At 39.1% G+C, this 26,036-nt stretch overlaps 1 protein-coding gene, 1 non-coding gene and 1 pseudogene across 11 annotated transcripts in view; 2 read left to right on the top strand and 1 right to left on the bottom strand.

The window, feature by feature from the left end:
• Positions 1–13,556: 13,556 nt before the first annotated feature.
• On the bottom strand, positions 13,557–14,726 carry LOC113633482 (UPF0183 protein C16orf70 pseudogene; annotated as a pseudogene).
• Positions 14,727–16,685: 1,959 nt separating this feature from the next.
• On the top strand, positions 16,686–16,756 carry TRNAG-CCC (transfer RNA glycine (anticodon CCC)). Its single transcript has one exon. It is a non-coding gene; the product is annotated as a tRNA-Gly (tRNA).
• A 172-nt stretch (positions 16,757–16,928) lies between these two features.
• The window catches only part of TIA1 (TIA1 cytotoxic granule associated RNA binding protein), a 29,239-nt gene continuing 20,131 nt past the window's right edge, over positions 16,929–26,036 (top strand). For 9 of the 10 annotated variants that reach the window (XR_003438276.1, XR_003438275.1, XM_027131936.1 and 6 more), the window contains exons 1-2: positions 16,929–17,317; positions 25,134–25,230. Coding sequence is in view for 6 of the 10 variants with exons in the window: in XM_027131935.1 (XP_026987736.1) it covers positions 17,292–17,317; positions 25,134–25,230 (123 nt within the window). In the remaining 4 variants the exon portion in view is untranslated. Of the gene's footprint in view, positions 17,318–23,124; positions 23,181–25,133; positions 25,231–26,036 lie in introns of all 10 variants that reach the window. The other variant, XM_027131933.1, reaches the window with a different exon arrangement.

Here is a 26,036-nt window from a genome sequence, read left to right as displayed (position 1 = left end):
AAATAAATAAATAAATAAAATTATGGTTTAAAAAAAGGATAAGCTTGGAGAAAGGAAGCAGAAAATCCACTACAAAAAAGGACTCATTTATTGGACAAATATTTATTGAGTTCCTTCCAAGTGGCATGCAGTGTTCCAGGAACTTGAGAAAAATCAGTAGAAAATATTGATTTTTTAAAATATTGATTCTAATGACACAGACATTCTAGTGGAGGGAGACAGATGACAATTAGAGTAAACAAGTAAATGATGTAGGGTGGGGAAAGAGGAAAGGGGAATGGCTTGCAATTTTAAATAGGATGGTCAGATCAAGCCTCATTGAGCAGGATGGCATTTGAGCAAAAGTTTGCAGTAAGTGAGAGAGTGGGCCAGGTGAATATCTAGGGAAAGAGCTTTCTAGGCAAGGAAAATGCCTGGCATGTTTGTGGAACAGCCAGTAGAGCACAGTAAGAAAGGGGGAAATGGAGGTGTTAATGGAACAAGATGCAAGTCACACAAGAAATAAACACTTCCATGTAAGAACATAAAAATAGGGACTTTGCTGGTGGTGCAGCAGTTAAGAATCCACCTCCCAATGCAGGGAACACAGATTCAAGCCCTGGTCCAGGAAGATCCCACATGCCACAGAGCAGCTAAGCCCGTGAGTCACAACTACTGAGCCTGTGTGCCACGACTACTGAAGCCCACGTACCTAGAGCCCAAGCTCCACAACAAGAGAAGCCACCGCAATGAGAAGCCCACGCACTGCAATGAAAAAAAAGAAATAAAGTCTTTAAAAAAAAAAACAGAAAGAACATAAAAATATGAAGATTAAATCTCCTTTTTCTACAAGTTACAAAGAAAGAACTAAATTATGTGTTTTTTACTTTTCTTTTTCCAAACTACATTATGCCCACAACACCTAAGTACATTAAGCCTAAAAGCCCTTCAATAAATATATGTTGGTTGATTAGAATTTACCATGTCAGTGAACTTCACACACCTGTCCTAAGTGGAAACTTTCATTTCTGCTTCTGAAACATTAGGAAAGATTCTGCTGAAAGGACCCTTGATGAAGAGACAGTAAAAAAGACTTGCAAAGTGGAGGTGGATTGAAGGCTTTCTCATTCTGCACTCTTAACTTTTCAAAAGAATACTGTCACTAAAACTCAAAAAGCTTTTTTTTAAGTCATTGGTGGAAAATGTTACCATGTATATGAAGTGTAATAATAAAGTAATGTAAGAAATATTTATTCAAAGAAGTGTTCAAGAAAGCAGTCTCCTTAAGAACCTAGACACTAAGATCCTCTCCTTGACCAAACTCTAGCCAGGTTCTTCTGAGACCTCTTCTCAACAGGGCCTCAGCTTTAGCATATAGAGACTAACATAGTTTACAACAGCTCAAAGCCGCATCCTTGGAATGAGCCCAACTTCCCTTAAAGTGCCTATCTGAAAAAACTCAAGGCTGCCAAAAAAATGTAGTGTTAGTTCCAGCTAACAAATGAAGATAGAGTCCCTATCTTCTAGTCTTTGTGGAAGGACTGGAGACTAAATTTGATAAGCAGCAGTTAACGAAAGCAGAGGGATTTCACTTGCCTAACAGCTGCTTCTCAATTTTTGTAATCTTTCATTTCCCTGACTTTACTGGTCCCCTACTCATGCCCCCACCCCCATTCTCTCATTCTCCTTTTAAAACATGAGATCACCTAAGTACAAATCGAAGTTGATTTGAACATTTCCCTATTGCAACAGTATATCATTGATTAAAACTTAAATGTTGACAGGTGTCCAGCTTTGTATTCACACTGGACTTTTCCCCAGTGAAATACTAAATTACTGATAAAAGTTAAAACTTAACAAGTGTATGGCTTTTTTTGTCTATGACAACGCTGAAATCAATAATTCTGCTATGTCTCCAGGGTTTTTTTCTTCATTGGAACTACCTTAAGAAATTCATTTGCATATGCTGTTACTTCCAAACATCTCATTTCTTTCTTATTCTAAATAGTGTAAATGATATTTATTCTGTCCTAGGCAAGATAGGAAATTTAGAGGTAATATGAGAAAAGATAAACATATTTGATTACATAAAACATAAACATTTTCAGATGACCAGAGATAAAATTTTAAAAGTTTAAAAAAACAATGAATATTTGCCACTAAAATGACAGACAAGATGGTGGTTTATATCACAAACATACAAAGAACTCTACAAATGGATAAGAAGAGGTAAACAACTCAATGTAAATACAGACAAAGTACATAATTAGGTAAATCACAAAAGAGAAAGCAAGCGCCGTTGGTCAAAAAGACAAGATGAAGAAATTCTCAACTCCAGTAGTAGTTTAAATGAATGTAACTGCAAACAAGGAGATACCAGTTTTCATCAATCATACTGGGGGAAACTAATAAGAATAATAACATCTTAATGCAGAAAAAAAGGTGGAGTAGACACAGATCTCAGGTACTGACTTTGTTGGTGGGGGTGTGAATGACTAAAACCTTTTAAAAACAATTATTTATTAAGATACATAAAAAGATAATATTGGGTTGGCCAAAAAGTTCATTTGGGTTTTTCCATAAGATGGTATGGAAAAAAACTGAATGAACTTTTTGGCCAGCCCAATATTTAATTTATAAATCCCATGTTTGGAAATCTACAGAGATAAAATAATTAGTCATAAAGGTATATGTACCAGGATGCTTACTGCAACATTGTTTGTAGTGGTGGTGGGGGGGAACAGGTGTAAAATACTAGAAGACATAAGGGAGACATTCACTGGAACACAAAAATATTGGGGAATTAAACACCAATATCACATCAATGGACAGATCTCCAGACAGAAAATCAATATAGAAACACTGTTCTTAAACAACACAGTAAACCGGTTTGACTTAATAGATATATAAACAAAATTGCATTCAAAACAGCAGAATACACATTCTTTTCAAGTACACCAGGAACATTCTCCAGGATAGATCACATGATAGTCCACAAAATAAATCTCAGTAAAGTTTAAAAGATTGAAATCATGTCAAACATCTTTTCCAACCACAACACTGTGAGACTAGAAATCAACTACAAGAAACACAGTACAAACATGTGGAGGCTAAACAATATGCTACTGAACAACCAATGGGTCACTGAAGAAATCAAAGAGGAAATCAAGAAATACCTGAAGACAAATGAGAAAACAAAAATGCAATGACCCAAAAGATATGGGACCCAGCAAAAGCCATTGTCAGAGGGTAAGCCACATTACCCCCTGGTAACTGTAAGTTTGTTTTCTGCATCTGTGACTCTATTTCTGTTTCGTAGATAAGTTCATTTGTACCCTTTTCTTAGATTCCACATATAAGTGATATCATATGATATTTGTCTTTCTCTGACTTACTTCACTCAGTATGACGATCTCTAGGTCCATCCATGTTGCTGCAAATGGCATTATTCCATTCTTTTTAATGGCTGAGTAATATTCCATTGTATATATGTACCATATCTTCTTCATTCATTCCTCTGTTGATGGATGTTTAGCTTGGAAGCATTTTAAGTGCCCATCAATAGATTAATGGATAGAGAAGTAAATAAATATACATACATATAGATATATATATTTACTATATATAATGAATATATAAAATAAATATATATAGAAAAAATATATAGAAAGAAATATATTAGATATATATAAAATTATATATTAGATATTCCTTCCTATATATTACGTAGCAAGGAATATATTATACATAATATATAAAAAGGAATATTACTGAGCCAGAAAAAAGAATGTAATCATGACATTTGTGACATCATGGATGGACCCAGAGGGTATTATGCTAACTGAAATAAATCAGACAGTGAAAGATAAACACTGTGCGATTTCACATATATGTGGAAACTAAAAAACAAAACAAATGAACACACATAACAAAACAGAATCATAGTTACAGAGAATGAACAGGTAATTGTCAGAGGAGAGAAGGTCATGGGAAGGAGTGAAATAGGTGAGGGAGATTAAAAGTTACAAAAACAAACAAATAAAAAATAGGTGAAACCTGAATGTATGTCAATGAATGCCATTTATCACTTATTCAATTTGCCACTGAAAAAATTGTGGCATATTCTGTGGACTCTTTGCTGCTTTTAAAATAACAATTAATTAGATCCATATTAGTTGAACTGGAGAATATCTATGATGCAAGTTTAAGCGAGAAAAGAAAGCTGCAAGTAATATCCATGGTGTAACCACATTTTTAAAAATAACAAAACCCCAAAGTACTTAGAGACATGTGCATCTGTATGCAAGCAAAGTAAGATGTGGAAGCTTACAAACTCATGGGGGGAGGATAAGGTGATTATTAATCATTTCCTTATTTATCTACATTGTTTCACTTGTGACAGTGAGCATGTACTACTTTTCTGAAATAAAATAAGGTCCTTTAAGAAAAAGTAAAAAAATAAGAGAAATCTCCCAAGGAAGAACATAGACAATGGACCAGTGTGGCTAATGGGGGCCAAAAATAAAATGGGGCAGGCAGTCATGACAGACCTGGGGTTCAGTCACATACTCTGTGTTCGTAGAAAAACCACGAACAAAAACTTTAAAGACTTTTATTCTGCTAAGGGTCCTACGTAGAAAAGCCCCAATCAAGAAGCTCCAATGACAGCCAATCATTGATCATGATGGGAGGACTTGTAGTCAGTCTGCAAGGGCCATCCAATCCCCTTACAAGTCTCCCAGCTATGGCTTCTGAGGGTTTCACTTTTAAAAATCCCTCACCCCTTTCCCCCACTGAGAACACAATTTCAGTTTCAGCTGAGGGCTGTGTATCCCCTGAGGGCTGTTCGCAAACCTTGTGAACAGTAAAGCTGCCTTTTTGCTTCAAGATAACCCTGATTCTTTTCTGGATGTTATTTCTAATTTAGGACAACATAGTTGTAACTTTAATACTTCATTAAAGTTTTTAATAAAGCTTTAAAAATATATATAATATATAATAAAATAATAAAGTTTTAACAAACTTTTCAAAGCTTAAAAAAATACTTCTGCTGTATCCATTGGAAGGAATTTTATTTGGAACAAGATAAAGGAATGAAGTATTTTCTTTTAATTTTGGTTGCGTTGGGTCTTCGTTGTTGCACGCGGGCTTTTTTAGTTGCATCGAGCGAGGCCTACTCTTTGTTGGGTGAGCAGGCTTCTCATTGCAGTGGCTTCCCTTGTTCCAGAGCACGGGCTCTAGGCGTGCGGGCTTCAGTAGTTGTGGCTCGCGGGCTCTAGAGCACAGGCTCAGAAGTTGTGGCGCATGGGCTCAGTAGTTGTGGCACACGGGCTTAGTTGCTCCACGGTATGTGGTATCTTCCTGGACCAGGGCTCGAATCCGTGTCCCCTGCATTGGCAGGCGGATTCTTAACCACTGCGCCACCAGGGAACCCGAGGAATGAAGTATTGATACATGCTATAACATAGATGAACCATAAAAGCATAATGCTAAGTGAAATAAGCCTGTCACAAAGGACTGCATATTTTATGTTTCTGTTTATACTGATGAAATAATATTATTTTTAAGGCAGGACAAGAAAAATTTTAAACATAAAATTCTCTCTCTGCCTGTTTGGGCTACTACCCTGTTGCACTGTACATCTGTATGATATATTAACCAGATCTCTTTAGCAGATGTAGGAATGCCTGCTCAACCATAAAAACAATTTTTTCCTGGTGCCAGCAAGGTAGCTTCTTAGGATATAACATTTACTTTTTAATCTTGTAAGGGGTCACCAATTACCCACTTCTTGCCTTATACAAGGAGGTCTGAACTACGTAGACTGTCAATACATCATTTGATATATAACCTTTTGTCTCCAAAATGTATATAACTGTGCTTTAACTTCTAATTGGCAAAACAGTCCTCAGGGCTTTCTGAAAGACTGTCTTCTATTGGCTCGAATAAAATTATTTCCTTCTTAGATTGACTACTAATAACTTTTCATAGACATTTGCATAGCATAGCCAGCAGGATATCAGAGATACCCATCAGAGGACACCTGGAGACTACCTGAACTGGTTGTTGTTCAGTACCAGCTCAGGTCCTTTGAGTTCCACTGGCTTCTCAGTACTTTTCAGGTGTTCCTGTAAGTTCTCCTGATATCCAGATCTTATTGTTTTAGGTGATGGTCCTACAAATTTTATTCAAGCTGATTTTACTTAAGACTTGGAGTCTTAAAGAGCACTGGTACATTTCTTAGGGACTTAGGGGGATCTGGGTGGGAGGCTCAGGGAAACCCAGATAGGTGGTCAGGTTTTTGTTAAATTTGGCTTAATTGAAAAACAAGTAGATATATGGTCTGAACAAACGGCTAGTGAAATGAGAGGCTGAATTATTCCACTCCGAAGAAAAGGGACATTTGCTCCTTCTGGCCACAAGGTGTCCTCAGGCAACTGAGAACTTAGTGGAAATGTCTGAGGATTAATCCTTGTGACATGGAGCAGTCTCACAGGAAATCCCAGTACTATTAAGTCATTTCTGCTCTTCCTGAGACACATGATGTAAAGACTGATCATCTAGTGCTCTGAGCACCCAAAGCAGTTTTAGACTATCAGAGGGAAGAACAGAGACATGCAAAAGAGTCAAACCAATCCAAGGTTAACTCTCTGAGGAGCTAGACTCAGAAGCAGCACACATTCAATACACCACACTATTCTCAGAAAGTTGTTGAATTAGGCTACCAAATTAATAATGGGAAATTGTTCCTCAAAGGCCAAACAGCTCCCTGACAGACAGGCACCTATGGGAACCCCAGCTGGGCTTACGTATTACATTTATGGAACTGATACCTGCAAGAGCTTACTTAGTTGGGAACTGTGGAAAGTCACGCCCTGAAAATGACCAAGATGGGGCTCTTTCTGACATTCCCAAACTGGCTTTGCATATGCAGTTATATAATGCCAGCTTGATAAACAACTTTTCAGAATTCAGACCCTAAGGGAATAAGATCTTCTAGGAGGGACTTGCTTTTCTCTCCCTATGCCTTGAGATGTAAGTGTTCTACCAGGACTCTCAGGAACTCTTACCTTACTCTTATCTAAACCATCTCCAATTCCTGAGACTGAGAGGAAAAAAGGTGGAAAAGAGGCTTTTTTAAACTCATGCAGATAAACTTAACTTACTCCAATTGCTATTTACAAACTAGTGAGTTTATATTGTAATACCTGATTCATGACTAGACTTGAAAATGAAGCTATGAGATCTTTGGTTGTGTCTGTCTATACGTGTGTACGTTATAGATATGATATATCTTTACGTTCGGATGGCTTTACCAAAATTAAATGCCAATTAATGTAAATTAGCTCTATTTAATTGGCTTAAATAAAGCTAAGCTCTTATGTAAATACTCAGAAATATAAAAGAAACTAACCCAAATGAATTTCAGGTTCACTGGAAAATATTCAATGTTAAATTAATATTTGGTATCAAAATTAGTTTAAATTTTTTGGTTTAACTGATACAGATGTGTCTGTGGAACTATCAACATTAAGTACTAGGTTTACTAGAAGTCAAATAAGATCTTACAATCTCTGTTAAAAAATTTGTCAGCAAGAAAAAGAACGTGATTTGATGAGACCAAGTTTCTTTGTCAATTGCATTGTAATTAGATCTTTAACCATACCTTTTAAAGTCTTTTTGTTTTTGTTTTTTTTGCGGTACGCGGGCCTCTCACTGTTGTGGCCTCTCGCGTTGCAGAGCACAGACTCCGGACGCGCAGGCCCAGCAGCCATGGCCCACGGGCCCAGCCGCTCCGCGGCATGTGGGATCTTCCCGGACCGGGGCACGAACCCATGTCCCTGCATCGGTAGGCGGACTCTCAATCACTGCGCCACCAGGGAAGCCCTAAAGTCTTTTTACCATTTATGGACAGCTATTGTTGTACTCTGATGTTTTTGAAAAAAAATGCTTCATCTTCAAGAATATTCATAGAAAGAAACTTTTGACGAGTACAGGTTTCTGATATCTTTCAAATCATACCACCAATCTGGGTAAGAAGTTAAAGAGTTCTAATGGAAAACAAAATGGCTTCATAAACTGTTAACAGATGATCAAGATCAACAAGGATTAGCTACGTAGGACTGGTTAATATGGTTATAATTTTTATGGCTTTTTGTGATGAATATGGTTATAATTTTTATGGCTTTTTGTCTGAAATATTTTTGGCTTTTAATCTTTGTTTTCCAGTTTTAAGGAAATGTTTCCTCTTAAGCTAATAATGACTTATAGCAACTTGGTAAGTTGTACGTTTTTAAGCAGAATTGAAATATTTATCCTTTCTCTCAACTTAATTACTTCAGAATTTGGAAACTCTTAGTGAATATTCTTATTTTTAGGCAATATAGTTATTTGTATAAGTTCAATAAGAATCTGTTCTCCTTATAACAGGCCATAATTGGAAACATTGGTTATATTAACATGGTTTTGACTGGAATGTTGTATTACAGAATATGATAGAATCAGATATGACCAAATAACTTTAAAGAACTAAGGTGAACTTTATGGAGCTATAAAGCCCCTTGGAAAACAACCTGGTACCCTGCTTTCAGTGTTCTCAGCAGCCTTACCAGGTAAATAAAGAAGTCCACCTGCTGGCTGGTGCAGGAATCTCAAGATATTTTGGGGACCTTGAGAAGAGAGGAATTCACCCAAATCTATAGATACGACAGGCAGAATCTGATAGCAAGCCCTTGATGTGGCTTGCCCACCCTTGACAGGCCTTTTAAAAGTTTAACCTGAGATTCCTTATGAAAACTTCCAGCAAAGCCAATTTAAAGAGCCTATATAATCAATTACACTTATGTAAATAATTAAGATAAGTTTATTGAAGCCAGGCTTATTTTACAAACAAATTAGTCTTAATTTGGCTATATTTGGTGGCAATGAGGATAATTTTAGAGAGAAAAATTACTTGTGCATATTCAATTCTAGCGTTGTTCGTGTCTTTGGGGTTTTATATTTACTACCTAGGACTCACTTCCTGAAGGGCTCCTCATTACTATATTATTGTAAAGTTTAATTAACTTTTTAAAGGACATTCTAAGTTTCTTTCTGAAGCTTATCCCAGTAGTCTGTCTTTGGGCAAAGATCAGTTGTCCCATGACCTGCAACCAGGCAGATTATGCATACTGGGAAAGACATTATTTAAAGGTCCATCTCCAACCTAGATAGAAAGACCCTTACCAGGTACACTTGACTAGCTCATACACAGTAAAACTAAAGGAAATTGACTTTTGGATCCTTATGTCCCACTTTAGAAGGGTCCTGCACTGGGCTGGTCTATAGAGAAGACTGCTGACCTCAACTCACTTTAAAACAGTGCTCAAATAGAAGAGAAACTACACCCACACTAGGACAAGAAGACAATGACATCAGAATTAGACAGCTATCTTGAGATGCTGGACCTGACTTATATGATTATATATAGTGTTTTATTGATTTTGTGGACTTTTGCATATATCAATTTTTTCTATCATGGGCACAAAACCTAAGTAGGGTTTAAAATTAATTCAATTGTTGGCTTTACAGTGAGTAATCTACGACAGATTCTTCCGGGTGTACCTTGGTGGATTTCTTCTCTCCAAGGCTCTAACTGGATGGCCCTTAGAAATTTTATTTTAGAAGAAAGATACCCTAGGACTGTGCCAGCTACCACTGATATCACTAAGTGGGACCCTCTTATTCAGCCAATGAATGACATTTGTTCAGAACCTGACTATAAATACTCCTTTTCACTAGATAGTAAATATATTACTTAGGGCTTCCCTGATGACACAGTGGCTGGGGGTCCGCCTGCCAATGCAGAGGACATGAGGTCGAGCCCTGGTCCGGGAAGATCCCACGTGCCGCGGAGCAGCTAAGCCCGTGCACCACAACTACTGAGCCCGCGTGCCACAACTACTGAGGCCTGGGCGCCTGGAGCCTATGCTCCGCAGCGGGAGAGGCCACCACAATGAGAAGCCCGCATACCGCAAAGAAGAGTAGCCCCCGCTCGCCGCAACTAGAGAAAGCCCGTGCGCAGCAACGAAGACCCAATGCAGCCAAAAATATAATAAAAATAATTAATTTAAAAAAGAGATAATGGATATAAATATATATATATATATTACTTAGCTCCTACCAGGATCCAATGGATTTATTGAACAATTTTATGGCGTTGCCTCTCCCCAGGTTGGTTAGGAAGATGCACAATTGGTTTTACTCATGCGCAAGGTCACCTACAGGTAGCCTTTGAAACTGTCCCTGCCAATCTGCCTTTAATGTGAACACACTGGGATCAATCAGTCTTGCATTGGTATGATCGTTTGGTCACAATATTTATTCCTTCACTTGGAATAGAAGTTGTCATTATTCACAGAGACTTTAACAAAATTCACCCAGCAAGCCTTAAATGATAGTAACCAAGCCATTAGCTTGCTCAATTCAGAAGTTTCCATGATGAGAAAAGAGGTCCTATAAAATCACATGGCCTGGGCCTCCCTGGTGGTGCAGTGGTTGGGAGTCTGCCTGCCGATGCAGGGGACACGGGTTCGTGCCCCTGGTCTGGGAAGATCCCACATGCCGCAGAGCGGCTGGGCCCGTGGGCCATGGCTGCTGGGCCTGTGCATCCGGAGCCTGTGCTCTGTGGCGGGAGAGGCCACAACAGTGAGGGGCCCGCGTACCGCCAAAAAAAAAATAAAATAAAAAATCACATGGCCCTAGATATTTTAACTGCTTCCCAAGAGTTTTCTAATATGACCCATATTGTGACACATATGAAAACGCAAATTTCCACTCTAAATGATCTTCTTCCCAGTTTAGGAGAAATACTAGGAAAAAGGTTTGGTTCGGCGGGTGGGGGTCCTGCTTTAAATCTTTACTAATGGCATTCTTACTCCCGTTGGTAATTTTGATGACAGTTTGTATAACTTATAAAGTGATGGTTTCTTGCATTTCATGCTATGTGTCACCAACTTCTACTAAAATAATAATATCTAAACTGATTGAAACTATTAATTACATCTATAGTTCTCTATAAAATAATGAACATGCACAATGCACATGCAATGTAAAATTGACATAAGTCCTACTGGGCAACTTGGAATTCACTGTCAGTGCTTGACAGACATTATACCACTACAGTCCCCCTAAAAGGAAAGAAAGAACCAGGCTTTTAGAACTGGCAATGGAGGGACATGACAGACCCAGGGCAGGTAAGCAACCACAGGTGGCATCAAGGGACCAAATATTTGATCACCTAATGCTTTCTATCAAAACATTAATGATCGGGGCTTCCCCGGTGGCGCGGTGGTTGAGAGTCCGCCTGCCAATGCAGGGGACACAGGTTCGTGCCCCGGTCCGGGAAGATCCCACATGCCGCGGAGCGGCTGGGCCCGTGAGCCATGGCCGCTGAGCCTGCGCGTCCGGAGCCTGTGCTTCGCAACGGGAGAGGCCACAACAGTGAGAGGCCCGCATACAGCAAAAAAAAAAAAAAAAAAAAAAAAATTAATGATCAAAAGAGGGAATTGATGAAATAAAACTATTTTTAAGGGAGGACAAAAAACATTTAAACATAAAACTTTCTCTCTGCTCATTTGGGCCAATACTCCTTTTTAGAGTGCACTGTGCTTCTACAATTATACATAAACCAGATCTCCTTAAAAGACACAGGAATGCCTGCTTGATGGTAAAGAGCAATTCTTCCTGGCACCAGAAAGGTAATTCCTTAGGCTATAACATGAGGGATAAGACATAACATGAGGGATGAGGCAGCATTGAACATGGGGCTGTTTTATTTCTTTTCCTTCTCAACTAAAGAGGGTTTTCATTTCCAGCTCAAGTGTATTTTATTTTATTTTATTTATTGCTATTATTTTTTGGCTGCAGCACACAGCTTGCAGGATCTTAGTTCCCCGACCAGGGATTGAACACAGCCTGGGCAGTGAAAGTGCCGAGTCCTAACCACTGGACCGCCAGGGAATCCCCATATTCCTTTCTTAATCCTTAATCAAGATGACTCACTACTTGCCTTGTACATGCAGATCTGGACTATGTAAACTGTCAATACATCATTTGATATATAACTCTTTGTCTTCAAAATGTATATAACTGTGTATTCTCTTTTATTTATTTATTTTTTAAGTACAAACATCCCAGCAACAGCACATGGTGAGCTGTTGCTAAGGGCATAGGTCTTTATTGGAGGAGGGGTACAGGCAGGGCATGAGGAAGGTTCCCCCATTCTAAGAGGATGGGAACAGTCCTGGCTGCCCCACAGTGGGTTATGTGGTGGGGGGGGGGGGTCTCTGGCCAGGCCACAGTCCACATGGGAAGACACCAATCAGTCCCAAAGTCATGGGAATGCCACACAAGCCTGGCTGTGGGCCCAGGCACTACACAGGAGCCCAAGGCAGGTCCCCTGGGCTAAACTATACAGGATGTTAAACTATACAGGATGAGGCTGTACATGAGTTAATTACAAAAGAGCTATACTTACAAAAATCTGTACACACATTTGAAAAACTCACAAAATTGTCATCTATGTATCACAAGTTGCTAAATGAAAATAACTTAAAATGGAATAAAATTATACATTTCTTTTCTCAATTCTTTTCAAAAGGATTAATATTTTTAAAGCACATATACTACTTTCCTTAGCAAATTCCACAAAGAGACTGAGCAGCCCAGCCCTCCTTGAGCCCCAGAGGACTTGAGCTATGAATGGGCCTGGCCAGGGGACACGGCCCAGAGTCAGGGAAGGGGAGTCAAGCCCACAGTACAGAGCAGAATGCTGAAACACAAAAAAGGAGGAAGTTGTCTCTGGCTACAACTCTGGCATTAAATAAAAGAGGCAAACAGGATGGAAACATGCAGCCCTGTCAGCCAGGTTGGGGCAGAGTAGGGGAACAGGCGGCCTTGAAGCCTGGCTCCAAGAAAGGTGGGAAGCAGGCCTGGGCACATACCTTGATGGGAGAAAGTTGTGTTTCAACCAGTTGGGTGTGCCTACTGGGCCTGGCAGGGAGCGCATGCATGAAAGAAACAGGGAAGGGCAGGTGGGCCACCTTGGCCACAGCCAGCTCATCCAGTAACTAAAGTGGATGTAGTACAAAAGTTGCAGCCAAGTACTATGGACATGCTACCTGCTTGCCTTAAGGGTCATGTGGCAATGTTGGGCCAAAGGCAGGACCCTGTCCTTGTCCTGGGTGCCTGGGTCCTCAGCCACAGAAAGAGCCTCAAGTTTTCCCAATGTGTGTGGGTCAGGGGAGACAGAACACTCTCCCCTTACATGTTAGCCGAGAGCTCCTGGGTCCAGGTATCAAGGCTCAGAGTTTGTGCTTCTCTTTGTAGTCTGTGCCCCCTGTTGGCACCAGCAGGCTAAGAATGGACAGAGGAATATCTGGGCCTCTCACCCCATGGCAGAGCACCCAGCCTGAGCTCAAAATATCACAACAGCCCTTCCACACTGACAAGGTGTCCAAGAAAACCCACAGGGTGGCCTGCCGAATAGGATGCGATGCACAGTTCCATGGGGCAGAGGGGCATGGGTGGTGATGATCCTAGTGGAGCTCCGTGGCCCTCAGGTCTGCATCAGGCCTGGGAGGGCCATAAATGATCACCGAGGCAATGTGGTTGTTCTGCATGACCTCAAAGATCATCCGCTGAAGACCAAAGCAGAATGTGGAGCCAAATGTGTTGGTGTTGTCTGGGGAGCAGGACCTGTGCAGAGCAACAGGCCTCTCCACAGGATGGCCCAGAAGCTCTTGGATGTTGTCCCCCTTGCTGTAGGTCATGCACGTTTCTGTCTGACCATCTGTGTTTTCTCTCTTTACAGTTAGTGGATTCTTGAACTCACAGTGGTGATAAATGTTAAAATTATAATGTCCAGGGTAATTGGTGTATAGGACAAAGTTCTTCACTTTGAGTGTATTCGCGTCAAAGAGGATGTCCACTCCAAGAGTGAAGTAGTTAAAAAAGTAGTCATCGCACTTGGATGGAACTTGCTTATCAGGAGAAGGAGAATAAATCTTCATTTTGTCTTCTGACTTGTAGAAGACCTTGTGTGGAGAGGTAAGCATGCTAAGAACATCTTGGCAGGAACTGCCAAAATACACTAAGAATTCAAATACCCACATCTTGGCATCTGTTAATAGGCTGGGTCCGCAACCTGCGGCAAGTAGGCGAAGTCATAAACCTGAGGGTCCAGTTCCATCTCAAAGAACATCTATACTCTCAGCACACACATTGCCCAGGAAACAGCTCGGGGCATCATGGGAACCTTGGTATCCTGTAGGCTGTTTCCACTGTAGATGTGCATTCGTTTCACGATTGCTTCGTGTGTTGTCTGGAGAGAAGCCAGACCATGGGCAAAACTGGGTTCGCACTTGGGAGCCTCGATCCATGAATCTAGCTGAAAAGAGAAAAAGACAGTCCTCTGAAGTTGAGGTGGAAGAGCTGCTCAGTGGAGTTGTACACTCCAGGATGGGTTGCATCGAAAGACTGGTCAATCTGCTCAATGGTGGGAGCTATGGCTTGAGAATTGAAATGCACACCACAATATTTTAACTTTACTTTAGTCAAGTCATATATTTCGATCACCTTAAGTCTCTGATAGTTTCATCCCATCCTGAGCCAGGTTAAAGATGAGGTGATGGCTTAGAGGAGACCAGTGCACCTTCCCATTGCTTGTTTCCCAGAGAACACTGAGGCACCACCTCCACGCCCAGCATTGGTTTGGTTCGCTGATCCGGCGGCCTCCCTGCCGCAGCGCAGACAGACCGGAGCTCACCTGACTGGCAGCAGCCTCGGGAGGCCCTGTGCATTAACTTCTAATGGGCAGAAAAGTCCTCAGAGCTTTCTGAAAGATTGTCTCCCGGGCTATAATCCTCAGGTTGGCTCAAATAAAATTCTCTATTGCTTTCTTAGATTGACTATTAATCAAATTTTTCGTGGACAATATAATGTCCAGAATAGACAAATCTATAGAGACAGAAGATTAGTGGGTTGTGGCGGGGGGTGGAATGGGGAATAGGAAGTGACTTCTAATTGGTAAGGGTTTCATTTTTTCGGCGGTGAACGTTCTAACATTGATTATAGAGATGGTTGCACATCTCTGTGATTACACTAAAAAAAAAACACTGGGGCTTCCCTGGTGGCGCAGTGGTAGAGAGTCCGCCTCCCGATGTAGGGGACACGGGTTCGTGCCCCGGTTCGGGAAGATCCCACATGCCGCGCAGCGGCTGGGCCGGTGAGCCATGGCCGCTGAGCCTGCGCGTCCGGAGCCTGTGCTCCGCAACGGGAGAGACCACAACAGTGAGAGGCCCGTGTACTGAAAAAACAAAACAAAAACACTGAACTGTGCATTCTATCTTTATACATTTTTTCCTTTTTTTTTTTTTTTTTTTTTGGCTGCCAGCCTGGGGTATTTCAATTCCGCGACCAGGGGTTAACCCCAGGCTGTGGTAATGAAAGCCCGAATCCTAACCATTAGGCAACCAGGGAACTCCCAAACTGTACATTTTAAATGGAAGAAATGTATGTTATGTGAATTACATCTCAAAACGTTGTTTAAAAATACTATCCACTATTAACATTTGTCTTATTCATCCCCAAAAGACTAATATTTGATATCTTTGAATAAAATCCCAAGAATGTGCACCAGATTCTAAAGACAATTCTAAAAATGGTTATCCAAAAGTATCGAAGTCTAAAGGAACTAGTCCAAAGAAAACACCACATTTTGGGGCATGTACATTTCCCAATGTTTAAAAACTTTTACATAACTTATGAAATGCAATACAAAACACATAATGAGTATACTGAAGTACATTTCAGAGCCCTAATTTTTCTGCTTCCCTGGAAGAGGGCTGAAATTTGTATATATTCTGAGTCAGTTGGTTTTAGAATTCTTGGGACCTATTTGCATTAAAGAACTATTTCTTAAATATTTTTCAGTATACATTGAATATACCAAGGAAATTCAAATATAAAGAAAAATTCCACTAAGATCTAGAAATACATTCCAGGCTCTCAAAAATTTGGTTAATACCAAGAAGACATTCTTTTTTTTTTTAACATCTTTATTGGAGTATAATTGCTTTACAATGGTGTGTACTTTCTGCTTTATAATAAAGTGAATCAGCTATACATATACATATATCTCTTCCCTCTTGCTTCTCCCTCCCTCCCGCCCTCCCTATCCCACCCCTCTAGGTGGTCACAAAAAAGCACCGAGCTGATCTCCCTGTGCTATTAGGCTGCTTCCCACTAGCTATCGGTTTTACATTTGGTAGTGTATATATGAAGAAGACAAATTCTTAATGAAACTTTTTGTTTTTTGGCCGCGCTGTGTGGCTTGCGGGTTTTATTTCCCTGATCAGGGATGAAACCCAAGCCCCCTGCAGTGGAAGCGCCGAGTCCCGCCACTGCACCTCCAGGGAAGTCCCTTGAAACTCTTTTAAGCTAAAAATAAAAATTTTTTTAATGAGATTTTTTCCGTACAGAAAAAGCAGGAACATCTATTCAACTGTATCGGAATGAGAGAAAAGAAATCATTTCTTATATGAAAAGTAACAGATTATATGGACTCTCAATAAACTTTTATTTTTGAATAAATAAACAAATCTTCCGGGAATACACGTTTGCTTGTACGTCAACCTAAAGCATTTCAGCGAGATCAAATATCGTGAGCGCCGCTGGTGTAGTGGTATCATGCAAGATTCCCATTCTTGCGACCCGGGTTCGATTCCCGGGCGGCGCATCTAACTTTTGTCCTTGCCTTAAATAATTTTTATAATCTTTCTTCTTCTGGAAACACAATTTTTCATTTCCATGAAGATTTATATTTCACTATAAATTACTGTTGACACATTCGAATCTGGAGTGGAATTCAAAAGAGTTTCCTCAAGTCATGAACTAGTTAACCTTTACGCCTGCGCAGTCTGAGACATCCCCGAGCGTCGCTGGAAGAGCGGCTGCGCAACGAGTGAATATAAGGACTGAGGTGCAGCCTGGCGGCCAGGAGGTTGAAAGTGCAAGATTCTTCTGCGCCTGCGCGGCCCGGGTCACTTCGCTGGCCGCTTCAAGGCTCCCGGCTCGCCGCCATCTTGTGTTGGGGCTTCATTGTTCGCGCTGGGCCGGGTGGTTTAGTGTAATTGCCGCCGAAGGAGGGGGCGGAGTAACCTCCGGTCGGCCGAGAAACCCAGCTATTTCACAGACATAGCAGCTCAAAAGATTTGTGAGGTAGTAAAGGGTAGAGAGCTGGACCCGGAGGCGCCGCCGCGACAGCAGCAGCCATGGAGGACGAAATGCCTAAGACTCTGTGAGTCTGGGGCAGCGATGAGGGGGGCGGGATGGTGTTGGTCCCGGAGCGAAGCTTCGGCTCTGCGCCGCTCCCCAGCCTATTGTTCCCCGCGGACGCCGCGATATCATGGTTCCTCTCCCTAGCGCTCACCGGGATGCCTAGGGACCGAGACCCGGGCTGTGAGGGGACGAGATGGACGGAGACGGGGCTCAGCCCTCTAAATTAGTCCCAGCCGCGTAACTACCCCACAGCGTCGCGTTTGGCTTCGTCCCGGGCGCTCTGTGGTCTTAGGCGTGGAGAAAAGATTTTCATTCAAACCTGTTTTTAGAACTCGGCTAGCCTTTTTGTTCTACGCTTTTCTTCTCTCCCCCCATCCCCCTCCCCCGCGTCTCGATTAACCTCTTGATTTTTACAGCCGTCTCCCTTTCATTTTACTTTGATTTTCTCTAGAAACTCTTCCTTTCAGTGTATTTCGTTGATAAGAATTTTTGTCTTGAAAATGCTTATACTGATTTTCAGGGACTTAAACTTTATTCTCGCAGTTGCCAACTGGAAAAACGCCAAATGTTTTTTCTTGAACTTCTCTGTGGCTTTCCTTCCGTGGCACCCCCTCCCCTGATCAAAAAGCCCCAAATCGGACCCCTTAAGGATCTTGAAACTGCTTTTTAAAAATGGAACTCTCCCCCGGAGGTATATATTAACTGAGGGGAAGTGAATATAATGCATTTTTATCGTCGCTTGCTACTTTTCTGATTGACATGTCGTTGAAGCAGCGGGGAGTTTTTAATGAAGCAACAATTGATAAGTACCTTAACATATTTAGTCACCTCTGAGAATTTTTAGACTTAGTGTTAAGTGATCTTAGTTTGGGATCTTTTCTTTGTCGTGTTGCTCTCCCCGCCCCCTCTCCTTTGTTTTTTTCGAAATATTATCCGCTGAGGTGACCCTGCCTTTGTTGCTTTTCTCGAAAAGAAGAAAAAGCCCGATGAGTTTTTGACGTAGCTTTTTTGTTTTTATTCTTAGAATACTGGCAGTTTGAGAACTCAAGGCAATAAAAATACGCTCAGGTTTCTTTTTGCAACTCTCTGGATATCACAGTTGTTATGAAGTACAACGTAATCAATTATTTTTTTCGCCAACAAAATAGTTTACGTTTTGTAATCTATATGAGAAATATAGTTACACTTGTTTTCTTAATGAATAGGTAAACTTTTTTGATAGTTTGTCTCATAAATCTGTTAGTTACGTTATGTGTCTTTTTAATAGGATGCAGCAATTAGCCCATGACTTTTGTCTTTTGAAAGATTATATCTGTAGATGAATACTCCCTAAAACATCATTAGCCCCATAGAGTTTATGGAAACCTTTTTTCCCTCTTGCCTCTTCGCTGGAAGTATGATAGCCAGCAGCATATTGGATTAAGAACGGCTCATCTTTTATAATGTCTTTAAGAATCTTATTTTGAAGTTTTTAATTTCAGAAACTGCCAAAAATAATCTGAGAATTTAACCTATTTAGTACGTTGATTTGGGAATATCAAATAATGAAGACAACTTAAGCTTTCCTAGGCCAGTCTACAAAAGCAAGCAGTACTAGCTTGGGGACAGGGGACCAACCATTGCAGGAGAATTAATGAAGTTTTATTTATTATTTAATTTATTATTTATTTATTGAATACTTATCGTTTGCCATGTGTTCTCTGTTAAGTGCTTTGTGAGCTTGTGTAATCCTCATCAGAATTCTGCAGTAAATGGGTCCATTTTACAGCTGAGGAAAAGCTAAGCTTAGAATTAAAGTAACTCATCCCAAGTCATATACCCTTTTGTTCATCATCCTGCAACTCTACTGTCCTCAACTCTTGACACTTACATTTATGACTAATTTTGCCTTGTATGCTTTACTAGAACACCCCATCCAAGAATCTTTTCCCCAAAGTAGTCCATGCTTTAACATTTCCTATTATCCCCTCCCTCGCTTCTGCCTTTCTCAACCAAAACTCCCATTCTTCCAGTCAGACCAATCTTGATTAAATATGAGTAGGTGCTCATCCCTGATTTTTCCCAGCAGTGTTTTTTTATTTTTAATATAAAATGTTTGTTTGAATAACCTTGGGAGTCAGAGGCTTTTAATATGTTCTTAGCAATGTCTGGTCCATGGTAAGTGATCATTAAATTTGTTTTAAAAACTGGTACAGTTTCAAGCAGTGAATCAAGATTTTACTCATTCTTGAGGGTAAGATACAGTCTGAATTTCCGTATTGCCTGTGTACCTGAATGGCTCAGAGGAGGTGCCTTCCTTTGCCACAAACGAGTGTTCAGCAGTGCCTTGTTAGAGACTGTTCAATTTCTTGTCAGCACTACTCTGGAAATGTACAGTTGACCCTTGGGCAATGCAAGGGTTAGGAGCTCCAGCCCTCAAGCAGTCAAAAATCCATGTATAACTTTTACAGTCAGACCTCAGCTTCTGTGGATTCAACCAACTGTGGATCATGTAGTACATATTTAGTGAAAAAATTCCATGTGTATAAGTGGATCCACACAGTTCAAACACATGTTGTTCAAGGGTCAACCGTATTGTGAGAAGTGGTTTGATTCTGGAAATGTTTTGAAAACAGAGCTGTGGGAATTGCCAGTGGTTTGGATGTTGAATGTGAGAGTGAAGTCAGCAATAACTTTAATTTGCAAACGCGTAATTATCAGCCATCTAGAATGTTAGTTTGTTGTAAAATATAATTTAAAACGAGAACTGTCCTGAGAGCATGGATATCTTATTAATAAGTCTTCTGGGCATAGTGTTAGATACTTTTGTTCAGACTGGTTTATGTACAGTTGGCCCTCTGTATCCACTGAAGTGGAACCCTCAGATATGGTGGGCCAGTTGTAAGAAACGTGAGCATCCATGGGTTTTGGTAACCATGGGAGGGGGCAGGTCCAGGAAACAATCCCCTGGGAGTACCAAGAGATGGCTGGCTGCATATGGTCTGTTCTCCAAGTGAAGGAGGTGCTAGCTGATAAAATAAGAGGGTTTCAGCTATCACGCAACAGAGTGTCCTTTGTGAAGAGTAGACAGTTGTTAAATAATAGTAAGGTTATGATGCTGGTATATAGTATTTGTATTATGTACAACGAGCATTTACTGTCATACATAATTTCTTTTTTTAAATTGAATATAGTTGATGTACAATATTTTATAAGTTACAGGTGTACAGTATAGTGATTCACAATTCTTAAAGGTTATACTCCATTTATAGTTATTTTATAAATTATTGACTGTATTCCCTGTAACGTATAATATACTCTTGTCATAATTTCATAATTAGTAGGAGACATATACCTTTCCCCCCTGAACTAGAGGGACTCAGGCAGAATGGGTTAATTCCCTAGCAAATTGCAAATGTTCAAAAGTAATTCTGAGAGAGTACAGTTATCTCTTTGACAAATATTTATAGAGCACTTAAATATTCCAGGCAGGGTTCTAGATAGTAGATATATAGTATGAATGAAAAAAAAATCTCTGTTCTTATGAAATTTATCATTAGATTAAAACGTATTCATGTTTTTCACTCAGATTTTCAGAGACCTCATCAAAGTCTGCATTTTTATACGATTGTGGCTCATAACAAACCCAATACAGCATTCTGCCTTGTAAATTTTTCTTTGTAGCTTAAATTTTCTAGACCTGTACTAATCAAAATGAATATTTAAAATGTTTTGGATTCCAATGTTATAACTGTTTGAACTTAATATCAGCTTTAAAAGTATATATTAAATTGACATGAAATCCTATCCCAGAACTGTCAAGTTTTCACTAGCATTGATGACTTTTTCCATTGAATTTTCTCAGGAGCTTTTTTTTTTTTAGATTTATTTATTTTTACTGTACACAGGATCTTTGTTGTAGCATGTAGATTTCTTAGTTGCGGATGCACGTGGGATCTAGTTCCTCGACCAGGGATTGAACCTGGGGTGCCTGCACTGGGAGCATGGAGTCTTACCCACTGGACCACCAAGGAAGTCCCTCAGGAAGCTTTTTATTTTGAAAAATTTAAAACCTATGGAAAAGTAGCAAAAATAGTACGTTGTAGACTTTGATAACTTTCATGTGGCTTTACCAATTGCTAATAGTTAGCCAAATTTGCTGAACCATTTGAGAAGACATCATGACACTTAGGGGCTAAATACGTCTAAGAATAGGGGCATTCTCTTATGTAACGGCAATATAATTTTCATATTAAGGAGGCTACACTGAGTCAGCATTGTTAACTAATACACAGTTTATGCTCATATTTTATCCAGTTGCCCAAGGAGGATGTTTACTTTCCAGTTCTGCACAAGATTGGTACATGTTCTCAGAGGTGATATAATAAATATCAACATGGGATACTTCAGTCTATGCTGTTAACAGAAAGTTCATGGAACACATAGAAAGGGATATTTTAACGTTCTTGAATAAAAAGCATCTTGAAAAATTAAAACTACATAAATGTAAGAAATTTACATTTTTGTTTAGTAGTCCAGTTGACATTGTGACAGGGAATTTGGCTTACAACTGCTCCAGTATCAATTTTTGTATCACTCAGTATTTTCTTAAACGCAAGCTGCAAAAAAATTCAGGCATACAAGGAATTTGTTTAAAAAGATATTGGACACTCCCAGAATTTGCAGGAAGGTTATGGAACCTGGCTTAGAAAATGTTCAGGAAAGAGACAACTAACTGTCAGGCCTACAGTCCTAATCAAGCCACAGATCATCCCAGAAAGGATACTACTGCCACACCTACTGAGGACCTGATACTACAGCTTCCACTTTCACTGGGCATGGGACTTTGCGGCTGTTTGCCACCAAAGTGGATTCTCTTCAGTCTCTGCTTCTTTCACCCCTATCTTTGTCTTCTGTGTTCAGGACTGGTATCTGTAATTGCGCTAGCCCAGATCACATGCAAGGGAGACTATATAACCATATTTAGCCTTTTCATCTTCTGAAGAGGAGTCAGGCTTTGCCACAGAGTGAGGATTTCTCTAAAAACAGGAAGATATTTGGCAGCCTAAAAAAAAAATCTGTTACACAGGTAACTTAAATCCATGCTGTTAAGAGGAAATCCTTTCACTTCAGAAACAGAATAGTATGTGACAAAGTATGGGACAATTAAGAAACATTTTTATATAAAAATGGGAATGAACTACAAGTATATATGTTACTTGTAGTTTATTGTATTGGTGTCGAAGGTTGAGAGCAAGTTGTTGTGTAACTTCCTCTGAAGAGACTTTCTCGAACAGCTGTGTGTAGAGTTAATTGATAAAGCCTCCTGGAACATATAGTATACAGCAGGCCACATTAAATAAACAAATATAAAGGCAATACAGACCTTAGTGCTTTTTAAAGTATGTTTTATTATTATTATTAGCTATCTTCAAACTACATAAATCACTTAGAAAATATTTCTGAGAAAATCTTAAAGTTTTGCAAAGAGTAAATGATAGACTCCGGGTTCCCTAAATACTGTTCAGCTTGTCACTGGATTATCTACCTTTAGCAAAGCAGATGTTAGAATTAAATTTTCAGAAGAGCCATTTTTTTCATTTAGACATATGCAATCCTTAGGATTTCTTATAGGCACAAGAGTCGGGTAAGAATAGATACAGAAGAGTTGCAGAGATAGTACAGAGTTCTCGTTTGACTTTCACCCAGCTTCTCTTAATGTTAACATCTTATTTATATAACCATGATGTAATTATCACAACTAAGAAATTAACATTGGTACAGTACTGTTAACTACAAATTTTATTACCATTTCCCCATGCCACTAATGTCCTTTTTCTATTCCAGGATCTAATCCAAGATACCACACTGTGTTCAGTTGTCATGTCTCTATCCTGTAATATGTAAGGAGATATCTTTCATTACTGTGGCACTTTTGAAGGGTACTGTTTCTCCACTGTACAATGACTACTGTTTTTCTCGACATACTCTGTCAGTTAGAATTGAGTCACTAAGGTAGCCGACCCTCAAGTAGAGGGAAATTAAGCTTCACTTCAGAGAGGGAGGTGTATCAAAGAATTCTTGTCAGTAGCGATTATTACTAAGGTGTTTTAATGGTGATTTCTCTCATTTCTTCTACATTTATTAATTAGAATTATGTAAGAAAAAGCTCTTGCCCCCCCCCCACCTTAATCTAGAATTCAGTCAAGGATTATTCATTGTATTAGGTTGTCAGTCTTTTAAGTCCCTCTTAATCAAACACAGTCTTTTTTAGGACAATAATCTTTTGAAGATAATCAAATAAGTCGCCATATAATAATCAAATAAGTCGCCATAATACACATATATATATATGTGTAATTTGTGTAATTGTTTTATATGCCCAATATCCTGTAAACTTAGATCTAAATTTAAGCTTAGCTAGATTCAATTAGATCTTTCTGATTTGAATACTTCATAGATTGATATTATATAATTCATATAGTACATACAATGTCTCATTGTTTATCCATAAAATGATTTAAAGTTTGAACACTGGGTCAAAGTGGCCAAAAGCTCTCACTTTTAAGGTGGGTTTTCCCTTTGCAGTTGTTAAGTGATCTATGTGATAATTTAGGCACCCTGCAAATATCCATTTTCTTACCAACCTTTCACCTAATAGTTTTATATCCATTAATGGTTCATGCCTGAGTCAGTTTTTCAGTCAGGCTTACACATTGCTAATTTAATGCTCTCTGTCTACATTTACTGACTAGCATTTTTCTATAAAGGAACTGTTCATTGTTCCTTAAGACTCAGCACTTCTCCCTTTGCCATTTTAACCTATACCTGTGCCTTCACAGTAAGCATTCAATATTCTGTTGAATGGGTAAATGGAAGGAAGGAATTGAATCCACACTTTCTGGCATGTATAGATGTTTATCTTTGGGGGGAGAGAGTCCATACCTTTCATCACATTCCCTGAAGGATTCTTAGCAGAAGAATGAGAAACTACAGTTGTTGGGAGACAACATTCTCTGATTTCAGAAGTAATAAACCTCTAACTCTAACATGTCTGGAGGTAATCTCATTTTAAAATCCCCTTTTGAAAATTAATTTATAAACCCTTTAAATAAGGATCATCCCCCTTCCCCCAGAAAAAGTAAGGATCATCCCAGTCATGTGGTCTTATAATACATTATTTACACTAATTAAGTTTGTTAGCCACCACTTCATATTATCTGTTAAAAGTCTCTCCTAGACTCTTTCTACTCCCTTTCTACTATCACTGATCAGTGGAAGGTTTCCCATTGAAAGGTTTCCGATTCTTTTGTGAGCATGTACAACACCTGATAAGTGATTTATCCATGATTTTTCAAAAATATGTTTACTGTGTAAGCCAAAGTATACCTAAATTGGACAGTTTTAGGGAAATCATGTGAATTAAAAATTGAAGAAAATTAATGTTCTCAGTAATACTGTAGAAGTAGAAATAATTGCAAAGCTTTCCAGGATTGATTGTATAAAATGTTCTACATATTTAATGATTCATTTGAGTGATTTTAAGCATATCTTCCTAAGGTAAGCCTAGAAACTTAGAAACAAGCAACAGGTTTTATTTGTACAACCTTGAATAAAAACACACACACGCTAGCTTCCCCTCTACTAACAGTGTGTCATTAATATATTTGCAAGTAACGTATCTTCCATATGTTTTGAAAGAGATTTTGAAGTTTTCACAAACTTTTAAAAAGTTCCCAAATAGTAGATCCCAAAGATCTACCTATTCCCCATATTCACTCTCCAGTAATCAACTTTAGGAACTGATGCAAAAGAAGCAAATTTAAAATGATGAATTGTTTTTCTTTGTGTTTCAGATATGTCGGTAACCTTTCCCGAGATGTGACAGAAGCTTTAATTCTCCAGCTCTTTAGCCAGATTGGACCTTGTAAAAACTGCAAAATGATTATGGATGTAAGGGTATTTTACTTAGTTAACTTTCTTTTTTTTCTTTTCTCTGAGGTTGTCCATGATACATTATTTAAATCCATTACTTCCAGGAACTCTTAAATTGCTTTATACAGTCTGAATTCATAGGGGTTTTAGTAAATTTGTAATGAACCCGTTTTGGCCATGAAGTTTGTTTTAGTAAGTAAAGAAAGAAGAGAATGGTACTAATCATGCCTAAAGCAGGTGACAACTATATGTGGGCTCTTGTTTTAAAGTGTATTGAGGCATCAGAATTGTTTGTTTTATATGTGGTATCAGTTGATTGGCTAAACTAGAAATTCAGTTATTACAATTAAAATGGGAAATTGGGTAAAAAAAATAATAGACTTTGATACTGTGAAAGTGTTTTTAACTTAATTTTAAAGGTCATGATTCAAGTTTTTCTTGTATTGTGGCAGTGCCCATCCATCAGACCTTAATGTATAGAAAAAACATAGAATTCACTCATCTAATTGGTATTAATCCTGAGTCATAATGTGTGTTAAAAGGCACCTTAAAATTCTTTTGATGAGAAAAACAGTGCTAAAGAGAAATCCTTTTATCCCTGGTCTCACCTACCTTTAAACTTTTGGTTTTCTTTTTTCCAGGAAAGAAAATCATGTATGTGTCTGTATCTACTACTTTCTCTTCTATTGTATTTCAATTTAACTTTTTTTTACTTGGTATTTTTAAAAATAATTATTTAGCCAGTTGGCTTTGGTTTGCTGTCTCATATTTTAAAATGTCAAACCTTTCTCCTGGGATTTCCCCAGTGGTCCAGTGGTTAAGAC

This window comes from Aethalodelphis obliquidens, unplaced genomic scaffold (genome assembly GCF_003676395.1).
Source record: "Aethalodelphis obliquidens isolate GAN/ISIS:26980383/991018 unplaced genomic scaffold, ASM367639v1 scaffold40, whole genome shotgun sequence".
Classification (NCBI taxonomy): Eukaryota; Metazoa; Chordata; class Mammalia; order Artiodactyla; family Delphinidae; genus Aethalodelphis; species Aethalodelphis obliquidens.
The sequence above is the reverse complement of the archived record's forward strand: the minus strand, read 5'-3'. Positions and strand labels throughout refer to the sequence as shown.